Source organism: Pithys albifrons, chromosome 6 (genome assembly GCF_047495875.1).
Source record: "Pithys albifrons albifrons isolate INPA30051 chromosome 6, PitAlb_v1, whole genome shotgun sequence".
NCBI lineage: Eukaryota > Metazoa > Chordata > Aves > Passeriformes > Thamnophilidae > Pithys > Pithys albifrons.
Genome location: NC_092463.1, coordinates 41,069,386 through 41,093,454, shown reverse-complemented (window position 1 = coordinate 41,093,454; position 24,069 = coordinate 41,069,386). Strand labels below are relative to the sequence as shown.

The 24,069-nt window shown below is 36.3% G+C and overlaps 1 protein-coding gene across 1 annotated transcript in view; it reads left to right on the top strand.

Annotated features, from left to right (window-relative positions):
* Positions 1-24,069, top strand: part of MYBPC3 (myosin binding protein C3) — a 60,348-nt gene that overhangs the window by 9,863 nt on the left and 26,416 nt on the right. The window contains exons 3-20 of the mRNA XM_071559460.1: positions 457-552; positions 783-869; positions 1,017-1,165; positions 2,113-2,230; positions 3,585-3,633; positions 6,982-7,038; positions 11,690-11,713; positions 12,442-12,608; positions 13,389-13,521; positions 13,753-13,755; positions 14,040-14,164; positions 14,769-14,874; positions 19,024-19,190; positions 19,574-19,739; positions 20,660-20,766; positions 21,070-21,099; positions 21,264-21,400; positions 22,910-22,987. Coding sequence (XP_071415561.1) covers positions 457-552; positions 783-869; positions 1,017-1,165; positions 2,113-2,230; positions 3,585-3,633; positions 6,982-7,038; positions 11,690-11,713; positions 12,442-12,608; positions 13,389-13,521; positions 13,753-13,755; positions 14,040-14,164; positions 14,769-14,874; positions 19,024-19,190; positions 19,574-19,739; positions 20,660-20,766; positions 21,070-21,099; positions 21,264-21,400; positions 22,910-22,987 — 1,799 coding nt within the window. The remainder of the gene's footprint in view (positions 1-456; positions 553-782; positions 870-1,016; positions 1,166-2,112; positions 2,231-3,584; positions 3,634-6,981; positions 7,039-11,689; positions 11,714-12,441; positions 12,609-13,388; positions 13,522-13,752; positions 13,756-14,039; positions 14,165-14,768; positions 14,875-19,023; positions 19,191-19,573; positions 19,740-20,659; positions 20,767-21,069; positions 21,100-21,263; positions 21,401-22,909; positions 22,988-24,069) is intronic.

Sequence of the window (24,069 nt, the reverse complement as noted above, 5' to 3'; positions counted from 1 at the left end):
ATAAATTACTAGCAGTGTCCAGAGGTTTTTCCGAACTGCACACAGCAATAACATTTGTAACATTAAATTCCAACAGTGCTGTCAAACAAAATCTCATTAATAAGCAAGCTATTTACAAAAATAATAATTACATAATTTTTCATTCCCTTTTCTGTTTAGACCACAAATGTTAGCTTGAAATAATAGCATTATTCATCAGCTGACAAGTTTCTACACATCAAGACTATAGAATTTAAAAATCCAGGCATCAGTTCTTTCTGAGCTCAGCAAAAGAAAGAGCCTCATCATCCAGCTTCACTAGGCCCTTTCTACATCCAACACAGTCTAAGTTCTAGGAAACCACCTCTAATTTCTTTTCATTTCCTAACAGATATAAAAAGCTGTTCTTTTGCAAAATTTCTTCAGAAAGGAAGTAAAACATGACTTTCTCTAATCTTGGCTTACATTCCTTTCCAGAAAAGAGTGTGATGGTCCCTCCTGCTGAAGCTTCTCCAGCCCCAACTGCCTCAGAATCATCTGCTCCACCAGTAAAGAGCAGCCAAAACACAGAAGGTAAAGGAGAACTAAGGCTGTCATTATCTGGTTTATTAGCAGAAGGAAAGAACATACACAGGGACTCCTTAGAGTAGGTGAGGTGGAGACAGTAGATGAAGGCAGACCCTAAAGAATAAGGAATCTCAGAGACAGAAGGAAACTATTGATCTATTTTAAAATTAATTAACTAATTCACGATATAGGGCGGCACAAAAAGTTTTAACTGGTAATCATAATGTGTGTTTCAGTTGCATCTGCTGAGACTCAACCAGAAGTACCTCTGGACCCCATTGGGCTCTTTGTGACACGACCCCAGGATGGAGAAGTTACTGTGGGTAAGTGCAAAATGTCAGTCAAGTGATATTTGTAAACTGCACCTGTTGCTTGACTATTTAGCTCTCCATGTGCCGAGTGACAGCAGAGATATAACAGATAAATTAAACACTATTCATAATCTTATTTTAACCCACTTCCCTTACAAGGTGGAAACATCACATTCACTGCCAAAGTGGCAGGTGAGAGCCTACTGAAGAAGCCATCAGTGAAATGGTTCAAAGGAAAGTGGATGGATCTGGGAAGCAAAATGGGGAAACATCTCCAGCTACATGACAATTATGATCGAAATACCAAGGTACAATTGGCAGAAAAGGGTTCTCAATTATCTAAGTGGTAATCTTTAATCTGGGGAAAATAGAAGCTAATATAGGAATGTTTTGATATAAAGGTGTCCAAAGCAATACACAATGCTATACTTGCATTACTTGTTTTGATCACACAGACAAGAGACAAACTACATACAGGCTCTTGCTTACTTTTATCTGTGGTGAAATGAGAAAATATCTGGAGGACTGGGAAAATAATTTTGCACTATCTACTGCAGGATTCCCTCCATTTTCCTCTCAAATCACAGATACTAGGTATTTTTAAGGGAAAACAATACATCAGACATCTTAAATAGAAGATATTTAAGCATGGTCTGTCTTCATCTTAGTAGATCAAGCATTCCGTTGTTAGTGTTGGAATTCATTGTACTCTTGTATTGTCGAAACTATTTTAAATAGCTGAGTACAGTCCATTTTTTACCACAAATGTCTTCAAAGATACACAAACAGGAGTACAAGATTCTGTACCTCGATCTCTATAATCCTATGTAGTACATGAAACACTACTACCCTCTCCTGGATGGAACTGAACAGACTTGCTCACATTAGCCACTCTTTTTGCTGAATTTTGGCATGTACTGTATTCATTCTGGGGAGTGGCTGCAATTGTTTAATGAAAGTTTTACTCCTGTTTCCAATGTACATGCAACTAATGTGTATGATGACTGCACACACCAGTACACGAGCACACCAGCATAGTTTGCCAATATAACATTGTACTGATAGAACACCTTAGCTGTTCCTGAACTGGGGGCTATATGTAGTTTTTTATTATAGCAATGAGGAGGTTCTTATTTCTAAAAGGACACAAAGACAGAGTTAATCCCTTGTTTATTTCTCTCCATGTATTCCCTCTCCCTCTGTTTCACCATTACATTTTCTAACTTACTAATTGTATCTTTGGTGTCTGTTCCAGGTGTACACCTTTGAACTGGAAATCATAGAAGCAAACATGACTTTTGCAGGAGGGTACAGATGTGAGGTGTCTACCAAGGACAAGTTTGATAGCTCTAATTTCAACCTGATAGTCAATGGTAAGGTGAATTCTGGACATGTTTTTTTTCTTCCTGCCCGCCTACAATTCTTTCTGGTACACAGTGGCTGCCAGACAAGCACAGATCTGAAGTATAGACATGAAGAGCTAAAGGTTTTCCTAGAGAGGGCCACAGATGAGAATTGGGTTGGGTTGGCAGACATACAGATCAACAGAAATAGCATTTGGTTGTCCCTCGAGTCAGAACTGTGATTCTCTTAAAGAAGGCACATAAAAAGATGCAAATCAGCTCACCTTTTCTATGGACTTATCCTGATTTCAGATCCATTATTTCATTATATTTAATTCCACTAAAATAGAAGATAAGTTCATTATTACTTTAGCAAAAGTTCAGTAAGAAAAAAAGAAGGGGAGAAGAAAAGATTTAGATGTATGACACTATTGTCAATTACTTTTTCCTTTTTCCTGATAAATTCAAGTCATGTAGAGGCACCTTGTAATATAAAATTGCTTTAAGATTAGATGACTCATTTTACATAATACATGGTGCCACTCTCACAACTGCTATAATGAAAAGCTTATAAAAATTGAAAAGGAAGTACATTTTAACATCAATTTGCCCCTAGTGTGGAAGAGTTTAGGTGAAACAGTATAAGCATGGTCTGCCTGAAGAGCTGAATGTTTGGACAGTTTCCTGTTTCAACAATTCTATAGAAGGATCTGTAAGATTAACTTGTGTCCAGCTACCAGTGAACCTACTGTAACAACAGAAGTTTACTGAAGTTGGTCAATGAGCAGTGTCAATTTTTGAAGTTTCCCTAGCTGGCTGTAGGATTCATAAGACTCAGCAGCAGTGACTGAGAGCAGCTTTTCTCCCAGTAGTAGCAGTATGCCAATTGATCCCAATGGAGTAATAAAGTTCTGTCTATGCAACATCCTCAATGAAATTTCTGTACATATCTGCATATTTCCAGGAATTTACCTTTCCTTTCAGAGCTTAGATTATAATTTCTTTTTAACAGTAGTATTCAGCAGATATTCAGTCATATTCTTATTAGGGCTTAAATACCCTGTGAAGATGCTATTGAAACTAAAATTTAGCAGCAGGAGAATTGACAAACAAGAGATATGACAGCTCATCGAGGTCCAGGTTATGGTGTAACACGAAACAGGAATAAGCTATACACAAAACACTGGACATTGAGAGCTAGTTAGAGAAGGCTAAGTGTTCTAAAATGTTGTTTCAAGCTTTCAATATGCAATTAATCACACTCTACAATACAAGAATTTAGAAAAATAATTTCTGCAAGGGAAAACCTGCAGAAATAGCACTGTATTTTTGCATTATTTTGACTTGCTCTCCCATTCTTCTTCATCACTTTTTGTCACATCAGAAGCGCCTGCAACTGGAGACTTGGATATTCGAGCTGCCTTCCGACGCACGTGAGTATGCACGGCAGAAACTTACCTGGATCCCATGATACATCCATGCAGAATTCATTACTTTCCTAGATAAAGCTAACTAAAGGCAAAGCTGTTGAACAAACAAGTACAAAGATATGGATGTCTTCTAAGAAAATATTTATATGCTTAAAATACTACACAACTCCTAGAAACCACCTAAGAGAGTTTAGACTTTGTACTAGCATAATAGTCATGCTTGTCTTCAATTAGGCAATCAATAATGTGTATCATTCTAACAAGAACTTCAGCACTTTTTTATGGGCCTGTAAAGAGCCCTCCGGACATAGAACAATGGAGATGGAAAAGATTCTATGTGGTGTCTAGTCTTGATTTGGTCTGCCATGTACCTTAGTACAAACATTTGCTGAAAAGGGAAGTGGAGTTTGATACAAGCTCTGTAAGCAGCATATCTCTCGTAACATTCACGTAAGCATTTTGATTATATTTGTTTTCATGTTCTATACCTATATTAATTGAATAAAGACAATGACAATGCAAGTGTCCATGTGGAAACTTAAGATATGTAGTCTCAGATATTAAAGACTAGTGTTGAAAAGCCCATTCTTCCCCCATTCTTAGTATTCTCTGTCTTGATGTATGGCTTAATGGAATAATGTTCTCTTCTACTAGTAATATTCACAAAATTGGTTAGGTATTTTTAATTTAATTGACATTATTAATGTGCTTTTTCACTGTTGTGAATTTCTTTTCCCTTTATGTAATTCAGTTTCTGTTTTAGTTTTTATACATTTTTCAAAAATTACTAAACCAAGAATATTCTTACAGACATCTATTTCTGTGTTAGAGGGCACAAATCATCTGTGGTAACTCCTTGAGATTTTCTCTCAGTGCTCTTTTTATATGAGATCTTTTTAAAACATTTATCACAAAGAACTAAAAAAGGTTTGCAGAATTTATGTCCAGATGAGTCCATTCATAGGTAGCTGACCAGCTTTGCTGTGATGGCTGTTAAATAGAGGACACTCAGTGCATAACTGCATTGTGTTATTTCACTGCAGTGAAAGCAGGCTTGCACAATTAAAAGAATTTAAAATAAGTTGGAAGTGAGTGCAGTGTGAGCAGCTTCATGTTGTTCAGATTGTCAGGGTCTTCTTTAAGAATGGAGCCAAATTTTGAACTGAAGGGCATAAATCTGAAGCTTTGTGTTTGCTACCCTCACTCAGGAGCCTAGCAGGAGTGGGGAGACGGATGACTTCAGCCTTTCTCAGGTAGTCACAGTCTGTGACAGCAGAAAAATCTGACAATGAACTGTCTCTCTCTACTTAGGAAAAAAAAAATCCACAAAACCAAGCTGCAGCTTAAATTCTAAATAAATCATTGTTTATAATACATAGTATTTATATGAGATCAATACATGTAAGTAGTAATGTAAAATAAATAAATATAAATTAAAAGATAAAAAATAAAACTATGAAAAAATAGACAAAAATGGATAAATTAAGAAAAGAGTAGTTTAATAACTCAGTGAGAGGCAGATTCATCTACAGAAAACGCATGTGTTTGGCAAGTGGCATCTTCTCACCACTAGTAAAAGGAAAAAAAATAACTTCAAATTCTATGCATGTCTGCCCCCTCTGTTGTACATGTTTTCCTCTCTGCTGAGCACATTCTGACTGAAATTGCTCCCAGAAATGTACCAATGCACATGTACATGAAAATCTGTTGTTTCCTGGCACACTCCTTATCATAGTATCATTAAAATTGTCACTGTATGCTTTTTGGTCCTAATGTCTTCTACTATAGCAAAAACAGGAACTCTGAGATTTACCTAAATGCATGTAAAAGCAATTAATAGGGTCTTATTCTTCAGTAAAACTAAGCCTTGACTGCTGGGCCTTCCTGAAAATTAGATTTAACTAATTAGATTGCTACTTGTGAAGCAATAAGGTGATTAGTTATTCTCCCAGTTGTAGATTTTGATTTCCTGAATATTTAATCACAAGAAATCCTTTTCAAATTGTTGTTTAAGTTTACATTATCAAACAGTACAAGAATTTTGGCATTTGTTTTATTTTTTAACCGCAGTATTAAAATGCCTGTCATTTATGTGTTCAGGCTGTTTTCCTACTTTTATTCGTTTCTGCAATATTGAGTTTTCCTGACATTCTGATTCACACTTTTAAGATTGACTGATTTTTTCTGAAGCAACCAGTACTATGTATCTCATGTAGCATTAAGAGCGACAACTGCCACCAGTACTACTGAAAAGAAAAAGTACTGCTTATGAAACAATAATCAAATATAAGATGTTGCTGCCAGGAGAATATCAACGCTGTGAGATGGCATCACCTTTTTCTTATACTCAAGACAACAGAGATGTTAAGGAGCAGCTGAACATCAATGATAAGAGACCAGCTGAGATGAAGAAAACACATTTTGACCTTCTAAACCCTGTCTGAATGCAAAAAAGACAGGGTCTTTTTGCTAAGTGAAATAATCAACAGCCACAAAATCCGCTGAAACTCCCAATACTTTTTATATCAAATCCCTGAAGTGATATTTTAGAAATTAAATCTAAAGAAGTTATTGTAGTGATTTTATGCTAAGATTTCAGAGTAGATCAGCACTTTAAATGTTCAAAAGCACAGCTGAAACACATTTGATTCAGAACACCAAAAATAACATGGTGCATTCCTTCCCAGTGCATCACATGTGATAGGCCAAACTACACAGCAAAAACATCCTGCTTGGTGCTTCTTGTTCTCACTAATCAGTTCATCAGAACGCTGCTTGTCATGATGCATGTTGAACAACAGCATATGGAACCTCATCTCAGGACTGAAGTCAGATTACAGAACTCCTCCTTCAGCTCTCCCAAGCACCAATGACGTGACACCTATTTCAGTGTAATGAACTCTGGAATCACAAAGAGCCTCATGAAACAGTGACAGCTGGGATAATATTGGGGGGAGAAGTGATTTTAGATTGTCAGAAGTTCCACAAAAATCTTGATTAAATGCTGCCCCACATTGTAAAAAATATCCACACTCCTGAAAATTAGAGGAAAGAGGAAAGATTCTGCAACACCTTTATGATAATGATTCCATTCCAGGTCAATATGACCACAAAATTAATACTCTGTACAACTTTATGCACAATCAGAGCAGAAAGAGTACATGTTTATTACACATATTTCTTAAACCTATATGAAGACAAAGAACTTCAGTTACCTTTCCTGTCAAGGCACATTCTAAATCATATAAACACATCTACAACCCCCCCTGCAAAAATCTACATAATGTTATAGTCTCAAAAGTTATTCCCATCTCCTTCTGAAACTAATGATGGTTTTCTATTACTGTACAGTGCCGAGGGACATGACGAAGGGGCAGAGTTTGATTTTAGTTCCCTACTGAAGAAAAGGTGAGTAAAAATCCACAGACTTAGAGAAATTCCATTGAACAAGTCTGAAAACACCATAACAAGAATAAATCAAAATTTCATAAATTCAGAATCCCTGACATTTTCCTAAAGCAGCTTTAAATGGAAAAGGGATGATGGTAATTATGACAACTTGCTGAAATACCCAGCATTTAATGGATTTCTGATAGGTTTATACTGGAGAAAAAAAAAAATTAAAATTGTCTTTCTCAAGATAAAAAAGGCCTGGACTCAGGTAATTAGATTTTTCCAGCAACCTTTTTAAATTAAAACAAAACACAACAATTTATGGTAATCTATCATGCTGCTTTATTAAGAATTTTCTGTCCTAAGGTTTCACATTACTTTGCATCAGAGAGCCTTTTTATTACAAACCTCAATGATACTATTACACTGTATAACTATATATTATATAGCTGTTTATTGTATACATTAAAATATATTCTATGTTGCACAAATATTATATAAATATTTTTTACTATTCCAATTGTAATTCTTATTTCTTGCTTTTATTTTCACTTCCTTTGTGTGGAATTTCCTCTCTAGTTCTCATCCTTCTTTAACATATGTGTTTTCATAACCAGTCTACTTATGTTTTTCTCTTTTTACCACACTTACTCTGGATGTTTTGGATTCCACTGTTGCAAACAGAGAGTAAGATTTCTATTTCCTTTTATTATAAATGCATGGATCAGACTGAATATAAGAATAAGAACCATCTGGTTTGAAATAATGCATGTATCTTTCTCTTCTTTACATATAGAGCATGAAAAAAATTGCATAACTTGAAAGAAAATTATCAGCTGCTAATTTCTGAGACAGAAATGCTTTTAAACAATTATAAGTTAAAGGAGCGTCATTCAATATAATCAATCTATTTCTTTGAATATCCTTTGGGTTTTGTGATCACTTTCCTAAGCAGTTTTACATTTTCCTTGACTTCCCACATTTTCTCAATAACCTGCTGCTTTAAATACCTGTTTTCATAGTAATTAGAATCAGAAAAATCATTTCCATAATATTGTTGCTGGTGCCTATCAAAGAGGTAGTGAAGTTTTGTTTGCTTCTTTCTCTTCCCTGACCCTGGCCCCTCACTCTACCTTTCTGGTACCTCAAGTTACTATAAACATTTGTCAATAGACTCATGTTTGCAAATCTCAGCTTAGTTTAGGTTTTCACAATCAGCTACTTGGATGAATGTAGTTGTGAATCTGTGTTCAGCCTCTGCTTAGGTGTTAGTATCACTATTTATAAAAAGTGTTTTATCCTCACAAAGAGTACAGAATCCTGTAGAGATAAGAAGTAGCTTGATTGCAGAGGCAGTAAAGACACAATAGCCTCGTGTTTGACTCAGGTTATCTCACCCAAATTTCAGTGGTACAAACAAGGTGCCATCGATATCCAGAGCCCTGTGTTATGCAACATGCAGTGCATCCACCCATAGGTGAATTCTGGCTTTGCAGTAACACCACAACCAGAACACTTGAGGGGGCCAGATAAACGAGGCAGGAAGGACACCTATCAAACTTTCTATGGCTGACATTGATATCAAAGTTCCTTGTTTCAGCATGAATCCAAATTGTTGTACACACACTCTCATTTCTGTAGAAAATGTAAGCCAAAAAGGAATTGCTTATCTTTTAAAAAAATTTAAAAAAAAAATTGAAACCAACATGAAAATGATTGCAAAATTTCATACAGAGGCTCCAGCTGAGAGGAGCTGAGTACTACGATCCCCTCTCCTAACACCTTTCCCATTTGTTCTCATAATTGGTTTTGAGCTGTGATCAAAACTTAAAAAGTATTTACAGACATGTTCAGTTTGTGGCTTTTTCATTATTTGTTAGACGAGAAATAAAAGAAGCTCATAAATTTCACTGCATTTTATCAGTGTTTTTGACATTCCTTGACTTACAAATCTCTGTTTAGTGAATTGAAGCATATAAATTCACTGGTCCTAGGTTTTAACATGGATTCTTCAAGCTTTGCACACCTCAGGTTGAAGACCACTCCAATATTAATGGGAACAAATAGACATAAATCTCATCATGGAATGAAAGGATTCTTCATTAAAATAGAATAGGAAAAGGGATTACATGCTGAGGAACTCTCAAGAGCTATGCAGATTCAAATAGAATTGAGGATTATTCATTTACCACTTCTGCTTTATTGCAGCTAATTTACAAGTGTCTCTCAGTCCAGAGGTAATGATCATTCTCACTATAATAAAGAGCTTCATTTAATACTGTATCTCCTAGCACTGTAATTTAATTAACTAGTGATGACATACAGATGTCATGGGCCAAGGAGAGGTCATTGGGAAGAGGAAGGGAACAGCTGTCACAGAGCTATTAAATGGGATGGTGAGCAGAGAGACCTTGAAGGACGTGACAGCTGACTGGGTCCAATCTGTTGACAGTAACGGGATAGGAAGGAACCATTTCTGGGATGTACAAAACTATTTTTAACCCCCCACACATATGTTTAAAACATATCAGCTGCATATTCCATTTACAGCAGGATCACTAAGCTGCATCTTAATGCCCCCAAGTGCATAGTTAACCTATGAGGTGATCACTCTGAATAAGGAATCCCAACATCAGGGAGAGCAGCATAAGTGTGGGAGAAACTTCAGGAGTCCAAGTGCTCTGTTGTTCTTTGTACACTGCCTAGTTCTTGTTAGTAATGAAGGATACAGCCTCCCTGGGCAAACTCTGTGGGATCAAAGATAATGTTTGAACAAATGCAAAATTATGAAAAGGTGTACTGGCATGGGGAAAACTCTACTCAGAGGCAAAGACATTTTTTAATCTTTATTTTTTTCAGAACTCAAACATTATAGAAATAACAACCTTTAGCTTTTACTACCATTTTACATGCAACTCACAAGCCTTTCCCTGCAATTAGGAAATATTAGTATTTCCAAGGAAGAGGCTATAGTCTTTCTTACTATATACACCAAAACAGTATTGCCAGATAAAACAATAGCATGAAACTGAGTGATGGAAAAGCTAAAGCAAAAATTAAGGAATTCTTTGCAATAGTGAGAGGTATTAGACTGTGGAATTCCTTCCAAATTGGAAGATTTCCCTCGTTATGTACTTTAAAGTAAATCACACAAAACGTTTCTGAAAACTCCATGAATAATCTCACCTGTACATTTTCGGATAAATAGGGGAGTTGTACAGACAAGCCTATAAGTAGGCAGATAGATTGAGAGACCACCAATATTTATTTAATGTCTTAGGGAAGGTGACTACATTTGAATCTATTATGTCTTTCTTATTTTCTATGATTTTATGTTTCCTTTTAAGATACTGTTTCTCCACAGAATTTTAATTGTACTAATACAAATAATTAAACGCATATTAGAAATATTATATGCCCATAGTTTTATGTGCTTATATATCTATTTTAACTTAGATGCATTTGAAAAAATTTTAAAATCACTCATTGATATGACCAGGGCAACTAGCCAATCAACTGCTTATTTAAAAAAAAAAAAAGTGTTGGTCTATGTGGCAAATCGGTTCAATTTCCCTACTTTCTGCTAGGCAAAACTACAAACCTTTTGTAGCTGCCTCAAACTAAATGATAAGTATATGGAGAAAAGGAATCCGGAATAGATTTGTGGGTGGTGATGATGCACGGTTATGGCAAAGCAAATACCCAGCATGCTTCCTGTAAGCACTCCAAACTTCAGCTACTCCTATCAATTCAATGAGTGCTAATGACAGGTTAGTGCTTAGTAAGTGCTAAACCACTTCAAAGGTATAAGATATTGCATACCATATTTCAGCTCAAACTCACTTAGCTGAAGTCCTCTTCTCTTGCTTCCTTTCTGTTCAAGAGTAACAAGGGTGCTGGAAATCCCAAGCCAGGATTGCAGTACTTTAATAAACGTAGTGCTCTCATTACAAGCCAACCAGGCAATCAAAGGAATACTAGAAGTGTTTGGTTTACCTGCTGTCTGTACTGACCAAAGTGGTACTATCAAGTAGTAATATTTCTCACAGACTAATTGGACTGTTCTTTTCGTGAAAAAAATGAAGATACATCAGATAACATTCCACTTTTCTCTGCATTACCTCTTGCATAATTTCTCTCCTAGTTGGGGTTTATCACTGAACATGACTTCATTATAAGGGCATGTTCTGCTGGACTGGAATATTCTTGGTCCTGGGTATATTAGAAACAATAGCCATAGGAAATTCCTTCTCCTAAAGAAATTGCTAATAAAATGTAACTTCTTCCATGATTTCCCTGTTTACCAAAAGGCAGATGATAACAGGCAAAAACCCCAAGATAACAGGATTTGTTTCCCTGGAAGGCAATTGGTCATGATTAGGAGTAAACAGAAATGCCTATTGCCTTTATAATATAAATGTCACAGAGAAACTGTACAAAGTGTGGGAGAGTTTGGTTTCAGTATGGATCAGCATTTTCCTAAGGCATATTTTGGGGCATTTGCATGAACTCCTTCATCTCCCTGCTACTGAAGCACAGGCAGGGTCTGCTAAGGGCAAAGATGACATTCATGGTTCTTTTATATTAACACACGATACCCTCTTTCTTGCCCATCGGGATGCTGCATCTTTTTCCAACTGGTTCTGTGCATCATTCTGGAGTACAGCAGCTTCTTGCGCTCTGTGAATCGGTAAGGTTATGCCAATTTCTTTTTATTTTTACAGTCTTTTAAATAAAAAATACAGTGGCAGAAAAGGAATTTCCCAAAGCCAGATAACCAAAATTTCCCTTGGTTTTACTAAACCAAACTTCAACTCTTTCTTAATCGCTAGTTCTTTGGTTAAATTATAAAATAAGTTGTCCATTGTAAATATTGTCTTGTTTGCCATTACTCACCAGTCTCTTTATATTTTATAGATTACTATGCTCAACAACCGTCTATACAACTAATGCTAATTGCTTTAGCAATCTGTGATTTTTTAAAGTTAGGATAAAAAATGTCCTGAGAGAGATTATGTTTCTTATTTACATAAATGGACTGCTTTTTTCTGCAGCATTTCCACCATATCAGTTCAGTTCCTTGCTTGCCACATGTTTTGTGCATGACCATGACAGGAAAATAAGTCTCCTTGTGTTTCCATTACCCATCAGTGAAGGGAAGTTAAAATTTATTATTTTGGGTTGTTAGAAATAAATCCTTCAGGACAGCAATTGAATTTTAATACTGTATATATAAACATAAATAAAACTTATTTTATTTCATTATTTTAGGTAATAATACAGTAAGATGTTAGACTACTATTTTAGGGTTTTTTTAAAAGAAATGGCTTAATCAAGCCAATATGTAGCTGTGAAGCCTACAGCTGCTTTTAAATACTCCTAATAGTGGCACTCAGAGACTCTAATTCTTTTCTGCAGGGGTGAAGCAAAATCGGAATCACAATCTGGTGTTGATGTCTGGGATATCCTGAGGAAAGCTCCTCCTACTGAATATGAGAAAATTGCTTTTCAGTATGGTATCACAGATCTGCGTGGGATGCTGAAACGTCTCAAACGCATAAAGAAGGAAGAGAAAAAAAGCACAGGTTGGTGAGATGTATTTATTCTAAATATAGTGTTCATGTCTTCTTTGTGAGGAGTTTTCCAAATACTAACATCAGCTGGACAGCAGCCAGACGCAAGAGCATGAGAAACAGGAGTTTTCTGTTCCAATTGTCACACAGTCTTTATATATGAAATGTTGGTTACCAAAGACCCTGCCCAAAGTTCTAAGATATCTTGCTCTGAAACTCTGGATATACTGGACATGCTCATCTTACTGGCTTCTTCACCTTGGCCCCTTATATTTCCCTGAACAACAATGTGCTCACCTATGTCACGTATCAGTGATAAACATAAAGAATTGCATTTCCATTAGTATGATATATCTGGAATTCTTGAACTTCTTCTAGTCCTGTGCATTATTAATTGTCTTATTGTAACTAATTTGTTTTAAAAGTCTGAAATAGAGAAGGCAAACTGCCATTCATCAGTACCAAGAAGATCAAGTGTCTTTTTCCTACATGGGCAGACATAGGTATAACTGTTTAGGATGTATTGAAGTATATATTCACATCTCATTTAAAATATTCTACTTTGCTTATTTTAGTCTATAACACAATCTTTTCATCCTATGTCAAGGAAAAAACTGAAAACAGCACAGGATGAAGAACAGAAACGGTAAAAATTCAGAGATGCAGAAAGTGGGGAGGTTTAAGATGATGGTAAACAACAGGAAAAGGAATAAAGAGTTACATTTGTGACACAGAATGAAAAAAATTAAGAATAAAAATTAAGATGCTTTTCTTAATCATTCTTCATCGTAGCGTTCACCAAGAAACTGGATCCAGCTTACCAAGTAGACAAAGGGCAAAAGATTAAATTAATGGTTGAAGTTGCCAATCCAGATGCTGATGTGAAATGGCTGAAGAATGGACAGGAAATTCAAGTGAGCGGCAGGTAAACTAGAAATAAGAGAAATCTAAAAAGGAATGATCTACAGATTGGACACATTGGAAAAACTAGATTTCTTAGAAAAAAATGAGTAAAATAGGGAGAAATAGGAGCTGAGAAAAATCCATATAGTGCTATGACTCAGGGTCAGTTTGCTGTTCTCATGACTTTTTCTTTTTCTTCCCTCTGCTCTATGTTTATGCACGTGGAACTGGATGCTTACATCTACACACTTAGCAAGTAAGTACTGAGATTATATTGTGATATTTATGTATATACCCAGAGTTCAGAAGTACTTTCTCATGGTACAGGATATACTTTAGTGTAACTTGTTTGTTAAACAATTTCCTATGCTAGATTTTCAAACTGTCCACTGCACCAGGACAGGGATACAGAGCTCAAGTCCTAACACACCTTGCCACGGGTGTCAGAGAAACAGTAGGGCTCTTCTCTGCCAGGCAGAAGACATTGACTGAGGCCAAGAGGGTTTTTCTCTGATAATTACATTTATATTCTCTTTTCAGATATATTTTTGAGGCTGTTGGGAATAAGAGAATACTGACCATCAATCACTGCTCCCTGGCAGATGATGCAGCATATGAATGTGTGGTAGGGGATGAGAAGAGTTTCACAGAATTATTTGTAAAAGGTGAGCAATGGAAGCAAAAGGAATGAGATCTCCCCTAACATTTAGCATTGAGTTACTGTCTCCTCTACTCTAAGATTAATCTTGTAAGAAAGGAAATTTGCAAACATTTAAAAAAACCTAATAGATTCTGAAATCTATTGAAGAAGATATTTTTTTCACAGTTAAATGAACAAAAATATTCCCTGTAACAGCACAGTGATAAATACTATTAATTCACATTAGGAAAGTATTTACATCTTCTCAAAAATAGTGCTAGAAAATTATTTCAAAATTTTGATTGTGCTCAAGATAAGCATGTCTCTCAAGCTCTATAAGTGGTTCAAATAGTACATAAAACTAATACCTCTGAATTATAATTTCAGAATATACACACAAACTGACTAGTCCTATGTTTTTATTCTGCTTCATGAAACAAAAATCAGAGGATTATTTGAAAATTCTGATAATGTGATCCAGCATAGTAAATTTCTAAGTTCCAACACAGAGAGCAGCATCAACATGTATTTGGCCAGGGGCACTTCCTGTGGAGTACAGAGTGGTGAAATCTACCTCTGTCTTCCAGCCTTTCAGAACACTCTTTAAATAAAATTATCTTTATTTCCAGAACCTCCAATATTGATCACTCACCCACTGGAAGACCAGATGGTGATGGTTGGAGAGAGAGTGGAGTTTGAGTGTGAAGTGTCTGAGGAAGGAGCTACTGTGAAATGGTAAGTAAAGAGAATTAAAAAAAAAAAAAAAAAAAAAAAAACCAAACACCACAAAAAAAAAAAAAAACAAAAACAAAAACAAAAACAAACAAACACCAAAAAAAAACCAAACAATCAAACACACACACATATCCCTTCATATCCCTTCATGGGACATTCCAGGATCAGAGCCTGTGGGCAACAGTTGTGGAATGAAAAGGGAGAGAAGGTATCATACATAGTTGTTTTCAGGAAAAGAGGACGAGAGTGGTCCTCCTCCTGTATGTCAAACATTGAGGAGAAACCAAGAGGCAAAAATATGACACAAACCCCAAAATTAAGTATAGATATTTCATAGTGCCTTTAGAAATTTTTGTTCAATGTTTACACTTCAGTAATGTCTAACTATTGCCCAGACTAATCAGATCTGTACTGTGATGAGTTTGCTGTACTTTATGGAATCTTCTGGTCTTCTCAACTGCTGTAGGGTGTTTGGGTTTTTAAAGCATTTCTTCTTAGGCAAAAAGTTAGTGTCTCTTGAGACAGAGAGAGAACATATCTGTTGTGGTGATCCTGCAAATCTGGTCTTTATGCACATGAAGTAGGACAGATTAAGATGAGAAACATTTATATCGTGGAGTCCATTCTCTTGGGCATTCCAACTGAGCAGAAGCTGGAAGGTTCATTCTGCTTGGGCAGACATGAGAAGCAGGGCTCACATACCATGTCTTACACACACTGTTCTCGCTTCATTTCTCTACCAGCTGAAATTCTCTTATGCTTGTTAACAGCTTCAGGCACATGGTTATCGAGCGTTCCCACAATGCACATTACATTCCAGGAAAGTGCCAACTAGTGATCTGCCCTCCAAAAGGAAGGGACTGAGAATTTAAATAGCCTCCAGGACCTAGTACAGCATATGCATTACTCTATTAAAGCCACATGCACAGGCACACACATGCTATTGTTCAGGAACTGCTTGCAGATGCCTGGTCACAAGAGATGGGGACAGCCAGATCCGTTCCTCTCAGAGCACAGTGCAGCTGCAGCTGCCATGCTTTGATCCTGTGCCTTTGAACAACTCCCATACATCTTGCAGAGCTGGCATCCGTGGGATGGGCATTTGCTGTGACAAGGGCAAAGCAGCAGCTGTCTCAATCCGAGTTACAGCAAGCGGTCAGAGAAACTCATCAAATCCCAGCAATGAAAAACTGAGCTGTTAGATATTTACACTGTATTGTACTGGTTTTGTTATGTGAGATGCAGTCAATGGTCTTTGACAACAAAAGGGAGTATTATAGATAAGGGAGAGAAGCATCCAGGGCAATCATGAAACACAGTGTGGAGAAAGAGTTCCGATTTTTTGGCTGATTAGTGAAATGCTCAATAGCTTAAGCCAAATAACAGGCACTAACTCAGAGCACCTGTTACAGCTTTTGCACCCTTCAAACCTGGGATATGAAATCACAAGCACATGAAAACAAAGGCAATTATGTGACTTGCACAAGACAGAAATAAGGATTACGCATGGCTGGCAGACTAGGGCTTAGAGAATTCCTTATGTGGGTTTCTTCATTATAATCAGGAAAGAATGTTCTCTTGATCACCCAAAAAGGTTTCACACTATTACAACTCTTATGCAGTACTAGGGAACAGTTTTTTTCTAAACTTCAGATGGTCTTTGAAATAGTGTAATTCTTGGAGGAAAAGATGTAATAAAATACATAGTTTTGACCTGATTTTTCTATCTCTAAATTCTGGATGTATCTTTTCAGCTCCGAATGCAAATGAAGCAAAGTAATGTATATTTATTATAATAAATCTGTGTGTCCCAATCGTCGCATACTACCTACAACAGTGATATCTCAGAAGACATGAACCAATTAATCCTTAGAATCCAAACAGGAAGGAGGAAAGCATTTCCAGACAAAGAGTCATTGAGAGGCAAAGTTGAGAACAGATATCTGATCTTGCAGATGTTCAGAACTTGGATAGACAAAATCATGTCTGATCTACCTATTATTGCAGCAGTTCTGTTTCAGATGTGAGGCTGGACCAGATAGCCTGGGATGGTCTTTAAACCAACACTTCGATGACTCTATGTAATCCTCCAGTTACACTTTAATATCAACAGATTGTTCTGCTTCATTGCTACAGTTGCCAAAGGAAGGCCCATAATACCACCTTCAAGAGGCTTTCCACTTTGCACTGCAGCAGTGTATTTCTTTTAAGCCAAGTGATATATGGGAGTTCTTTTTTAAGGTTTTACAGTTTTATCATACCTTTATTTGTCATTACACCCCTCTGCAAATGCTCTACTCATACACAGCACCAGCAATGATCACACCTTTATTTGTCATTACACCCCTCTGCAAATGCTCTACTCATACACAGCACCAGCAATGATCTGGTCATCAGTAAAAGAAAGAGAAGTTAAATATATTATTCCCTTCCCAGAGATTTAAGACACTAGTCATTACAAATAGTCTGTTTACATTATTTAGGCAAGATCTCAAGAGAAATCTTTCTTACTAAAGGTTGAATAGAACATTCAGATATCTTTTATGAGCCACATATCAAAATAGACCACCAAAAAATTAATTTAAAAGCTCAGCTCTGAAACAGTAGCCACAGTGCATACACCTGGCTTTGCCACAGCAGCGTGTTGAACTCTGGGATTACGGTCCATTCTCAGCAGTTCAGCAAAGGTTTATACATTGCATTGTAGCACTTGTTTCAGAAGTAATGTGCATGAATCAGAATATGAGCCTTAGGAGAGCATCTCAAATACAGCCTCAGACTCTTGTCTGAAGAGGAATGAAAAGGAAAGGTTATCCTGACAATAACACTGAGCACGGTGTTTCATGTGGTTGTTAAATACATCCTCTGTTTCCTCCCATACTGGTGCTATTCTGTGGAAGGGAGGCCAGTCTTTTACTAAACAAACTGCAAGTTCTAATAAGCTGTGCTGTAGCCAACAGTTAGGAGGGAGTAACCTGTAGGTATTTTGAGATGCAGCAGGTACATCTAAGTCAAAAATTGTAGCATTCTTGTCTCTGCTTAAAGTTTTGATTATGTGATTTACTTTAGCAAACTCTAACAGACATAGAAGGTTTTCTTGCATACATCTACCTAGAAATTAGAGCTATAGTATTTTAAGAGTCCCTAAGTAGCATTTGAATTTGCTATCCTGTAAACTCATTTGTTAGGCTGAATAGTCACTGGTAACAAATAAGGGAAATGACACAAGATAGAAAGAACTTTTTTACTTTACTAAAAGCACACTCTATTTATTTTTCCATGCAACTAAGTATCAAAGAGAAACCCTTTTTCATTTACAAACTGCAGCAATATTCAAATAACATAATAGAAATATATTCAGATAATAATGAAAACTATAAAATGTTATGAAATTACTCAGTTGAAGAAATTACAATTTATTTTCTTGTAGCCTGTTTATGTTCTTTAGGATTAAGAATAGGAAACCCTTAAAACATCCTATGTATTTTTGTATGACCTTGACTAAACAACATAAATCCTCCCTGTGCATTTCCCTTCATGGTGATTGGAAATTACAATAATTAAATTTCCTCCTGGGCTGGATGGTGAAGCTTAATTTAGTAAGTCTTAAATATACTGTGACATCCTTGAATGGAAAGAGTTACAAAATTCAAAATACACATTTGTTTGACTCCATTGTACTTTTTTCATCTTTTACTGATGGCAGCAAGCCAGGAAATTAAAAAAATTATAGTTCACATCAGGGAAATTAAGACTTCTAAGCAATTTCCCCAGCAAGTCCCATTTAACTTATGGCAGATTTTAAAATAGTAAATTCCCTGCTGGAGAAGTGTGTCTTCATCCCTGTCTCTTCTAAAGCATTTAGCATACTTTCATGTTTATCTATGGCATATAAATAGTAACAATCAAGTAATACTTTGTGGTGAACTCTCTTGAACCTGAAGTCAAATATGTGGTGAAAATTGACAGTCAAGTTAGAGGCATTCTGGTTCCACTAACATTTGTGCAATAATCTCTTTTTTTGCTCACTTAAAGTGTTAGTAATATTGGATTTACCTCGTGTATTCCAATTTCTAGTAACATTGAGCTGACTCTTACCTTCCTCTTTCAACCATATAAAAAATGACTCAACATTATTTGGCATTTCAGGGAAAAAGATGGCATTGAACTGACACGAGAAGAAACATTCAAATACCGATTCAAGAAAGATGGAAAAAAGCAGTATCTAATAATTAACGAGTCAACCAAGGAGGACAGTGGGCACTACACCGTGAAGACCAATGGTGGGGTATCAGTCGCTGAACTAATTGTGCAAGGTAGGCACAGTGAATATCACAGTACCAGAGATGCAGAAAAACTAAAACAGTCTGAAGGTAACCTTCTCCAGGACAGTTCATGGAGATAGCATAATCCTGCTGCCAGGGAAAAAGAAGATGTAACAAGGCACAGAGGGTTTGATAATAAAGGCCTTGAGGAGAACTCAGACCTGTGTGCCGGATGTAACAGATACTCTGATAACAACAGGTGCTTAGCTATCCGTCCTGTTAAAGCCTTGCATGCTGTGTATTTCCCTTCATATTTCCCCCTTCCACAAACAGATTTCTCAGCTCTTGCCTCTTCTACTCAGTAAATCCACACTATCTACTTACAGATCTATTCTGATTTTTGATGTGTGCATTGATTGTTCTCACAATATCAGAAAAAAAGCTGGAAGTTTATCAGAGCATTGCGGACCTGACAGTGAAGGCACGTGACCAGGCAGTCTTCAAGTGTGAAGTTTCTGATGAAAACGTGAAAGGAATCTGGTTGAAAAATGGAAAGGAAGTGGTCCCAGATGAAAGGATAAAGATCTCCCATATTGGCAGGTTAGTCTTGTTTCAGAAAGCAGGTACAGGCTTAGGTATTGCATTGCAATCCATAGGAACTATTATCTCAGAGGATAGGAATATAAAATGGGACTTTATCCTGCTCTAGCTAAAAGGAAAAAAAGTGTAAAATGCAACAAACATTTAGTGATAGGCTTGCTTTTGTATGCATGCTGTAGTTCTTCTGAGTTGGAGCATTTTACATATATGGCATGAGTGGTATATCAAGAAATAGATCTTAGTTTCCATTAGGTTTTTGTGGAGTTTTTCGTATTCAAACAATCTAGAAAACACATTGTTAATAATTCTAAAACTAGCAGTAGTGTTTAGGCAGGTTAATAAAGCACATGTGTGTAAGCCTTACTGAAAATCTAGTATTTACATTAATATACAGTTGTGCAATTCAGTGCTCAAGTTTCCTACCAGTCTAACTACTACTGGAAATGGAGACCAAGAAGATTCAGAAGATACATAAGCAATAAATGCTACATGAAATCTTCCTTGGTACTCTTTTCTGATATCAAAACAATACGGGAGCATCAATTTTTAGTTTGTTTATTCAGAGTTTATTGTAGTCATAAACTAATGAAATGAAACCAGTCAGTAGTTTTAAAATTGCCCTTGTAAGGTAAAGGACTGGACTAAAACATGGGAACTGCTCCCTTTCTTCAGACTAGTCTATACATCTACCTTGACACGAAAAAGCCATTCACAGACAATATGCTGATGTGGACTTGCTTTAATACTGAAAGCAGAGCAGTCTGCAGCCCTGGTGGTTGTTGACTTGATGTCAGGGCAAGGGAAGAAGAAATAATAATGTCTGTTAAAATCCTATAGCTTGCACCTTGTCTCTTGAGATATCCCTGTTTGTCCTGGAAAGGTAAGGTGAGGGAGTGGAATATATTTGTTCATGTTTCCAGAATCCATAAACTAACTATTGAGGATGTAACCCCAGAGGATGAGGCTGATTATTCCTTCATTCCTCAAGGATTTGCTTATAACCTTTCTGCCAAGCTTCAATTTCTGGGTAAGTTATCTTAAAATATGTAATGGGATAAAATGATGACATTAATTATTGTTATACCAGAAAAGACCATGCAAGTCTCTCTCCTGATACTTCAATACAGGGATGTTGCTTTTCCTTGTTGTTTGTGTTATCATTATCACACTGCTTTACAGAGCCTGTTTTCTATTTTATTGCTCAAATTTGCTGATGAATATGCCTTGTGAGGTTTTAAACAGTTTTAAATTTACTCTCTGGGTGCAGGTGCCATGTAAATTCTGTTTTCTGATCTATTTCTCCTCATATATCTTCCCTTTTTTTCCCCAGAGGTCAAGATAGATTTCGTACCAAGAGAAGGTAAGAACAGCAATCGTAATTTATATGTAAGTAAAAATGTTTTCAGTAGCAAAGTAAGCAGGTATTTTTCATTATAAATTTAATATATGAATATTCTGGTTTATGTATTTAATACAGAATACTCAAACCATATTTAAAACTTATTTTCTCTGCCTTTGCTGTAGAACCCCCCAAAATTCATCTTGACTGTCTAGGCCAATCCCCTGACACTATTGTCGTGGTGGCTGGGAACAAGCTGAGACTGGATGTTCCCGTATCAGGAGATCCAACACCCACTGTCATCTGGCAGAAAGTAAACAAGGTAATACGTAACCTGACACAGTGTCTGAGGCAAGGAAGTCACAACGGGAAATTCATTTTTCTTTCTCAAATCTTACTTTGATTTACAATTCTTATTTGCAAGTGTTTTCATCTTTCTTCCAATTTTATGTATTTAAACCTCAAGAAAAATGTCAATGTCTGCACTGCAGCGTCTTGAGATTTAGCTGACTTTGTGATTCATCATGGACTGTTCTCTTTCTGAACTGTTTCCCATTTTTCTAGTCCAAAAGAAGGGGCTGGTTATATATGACTAGACATATGTCCATGCAGGCAGTAGGATATCATACACATTTATTCTCTTCTTACCTCAGAGAAAAATAAACAAATGATGAGTCACCCCCATCACCTTCACCTGATTGAATGGATATGTTCTGGAGATAGCAGCTTCTTTTCTTAATCCTTCTCAAGAGTTTTACAGTCTGTGAGGAGAATGTCATCTTAGCAGACTACTGGCATAGAACTGAATTTCATATAATGAAGAGAGGTTACTTGTTATTTACCTTATCAAAGCAATTCAAAGCATCAGAGAAAGAATTTAGAAGCTAGACTCAAAATGTTAAGTGAGTTTCCTTTCTGGCTGTCTCAGAATATCCCCACTCCTCACCATCTGTGTGCTTTTGCGCTATAACTAGCACAAACCAGAAATACTTTACATAATATTCTATAGCATCATTAGACTGCCATAGGCATAGATAAAGAAAAAAATAATATTGCCAATTATGTTAATTCTCTCAATCTTATTTCTTCATGATTGCGCTACATTCTTTGTTTGGGTTAGCATGTTTCATAATACTTAGACCTTTTTTTCCTGCAGAATTAGTATGGAAACAAACAAAAAAAGGCCAAGAAATTGACTCTTCTATATAGCAGTTTCTCTGACAAAGTGATGGTTGGGTATCAGACAACCCCTAGCCCATGTTATTTCTAAGGTGTAACGTCTCAACATATGAGTAAAAGGAGCCAGTCTTGATTGAGGGATGTGTATCATATGCTTATCAATAAAATTCTAAACTAACAGCTTCAGAAAATGTTGTTTGCTGTGTGTTACAGACCTGACTGTATTTCTGAGTGTTAAAACATTTACGTCAATTTACTATCCCAGTTTTACAAAGTAGAATAATCCTCATTTTTGTACTTACCCAAGATGAGTAAACAGTATCAGAGGGCTGAGAGATTCACAATTATTTACAACTCTTCCGCAGAAATGTTACGCATCTTTCTTTGTGAAGCTGTAAATTTGGGTTTGCTGACTTATCCTTCTCTTAATTCACTGGATCCTGATATATTTTTTTCCATTTCTGCTTTTTACTTTTGTATGGGTAGATTTCCTTCTCAGGTCTGCTTGCTGCCTCACTTTGCTCTTCACTTTTCTCACATCTCCAGATTCAACCCCCTTAACGAACCTATGGACTCTTCTCTGTCTTGCAGAAACAGCTTTACTGCTCTGCTCAGACTTAGCTGACTTTCTGTGGTTTCTTTGCTTATCTAGAAAAGTGACCTAGTTCGAATCAATGACGATTCCATGACTCCCTCAGAAAACAGCAGTGATTTAAATGGTGATAATAAGGTAAGTTCCTCATTATTTATGCAGATGCACAAATGTATTTAGTGTTTTCCAGATAAAAGTCATATTCAAAAGGAAATAAAATTAAAGTCAATTGATATTAAAACTGTTGAATCAAATAGCACATCAGGCCCACCATCCTACCTCATGATGGTAATTACCAAACACCTGACTGGGCACATGAGGTCTGGTGAGTAATTTTGGAGTAAGATGCTGATTGAGGAAATCTTTCCAATCACCATCATGTGCTGACTGGGTTATAAGGAATCAAAGCAGTTATTTGAAAACTCCTTTAAATTTGTTTGTGAATGTTTATCTTTTCTTTTTTTCTCCACTAACCTATAAGCTTCAAGAATAACTAGAGGAGAATAACTAGGACAAAAGCTTACAGGACACATGGAAAGATGACAAGGTCAAGTGACTGAATTTAATGCAGTGACAGAGGACTCATTTTCCAACAATTTTAATTTTTGTCATAAATAACTTCTCTTTTGATAGAGTCAAAAATATTTTACATTTATTATACAGCAATAAACCATTCTCAGGATTAGGATTCTGCTGTACTGGTCACTATTTGGACAGACAGTCTTTCTAATGGTTCCTGTTCCAAGTCTAAGGATACACAGGCACATAAAGAAGAAAGGAGAGTGTTATATATGTACAATAAAGTTGTGGTCATTATGTTTGGACTTTAGCAAAGAGTAGAAAGTTTCTCCATATGGCATTATTGAGTGGCAGAAATCACACCGATGCCATTAACAGTTAGAAGAAACATGACAAATGTTTTAGAGATAAATTGTTAAAATCCATGTTATCTGGTACCAAATGTAGATACTTTTGGTCAGGAAAGTTTGCTCAACCATTTGAATTTGCATTCTAAAACTTTCTTTAATTTACATAGTACCAAATTCTTATCCATGAAATTCTTTACAGTGATGCTATCAACTATCCCAAGTAGGAATGTGTGAAAGTACTTAATAACTTCTTTGAAACATAACTGGGTGTGTGTGAATCTTGACACCCTGTAGACTTTCAGAACCAATTCCCCAAGTGTTACTTCTGTGAGCCAACCAGTTTCTATTTTC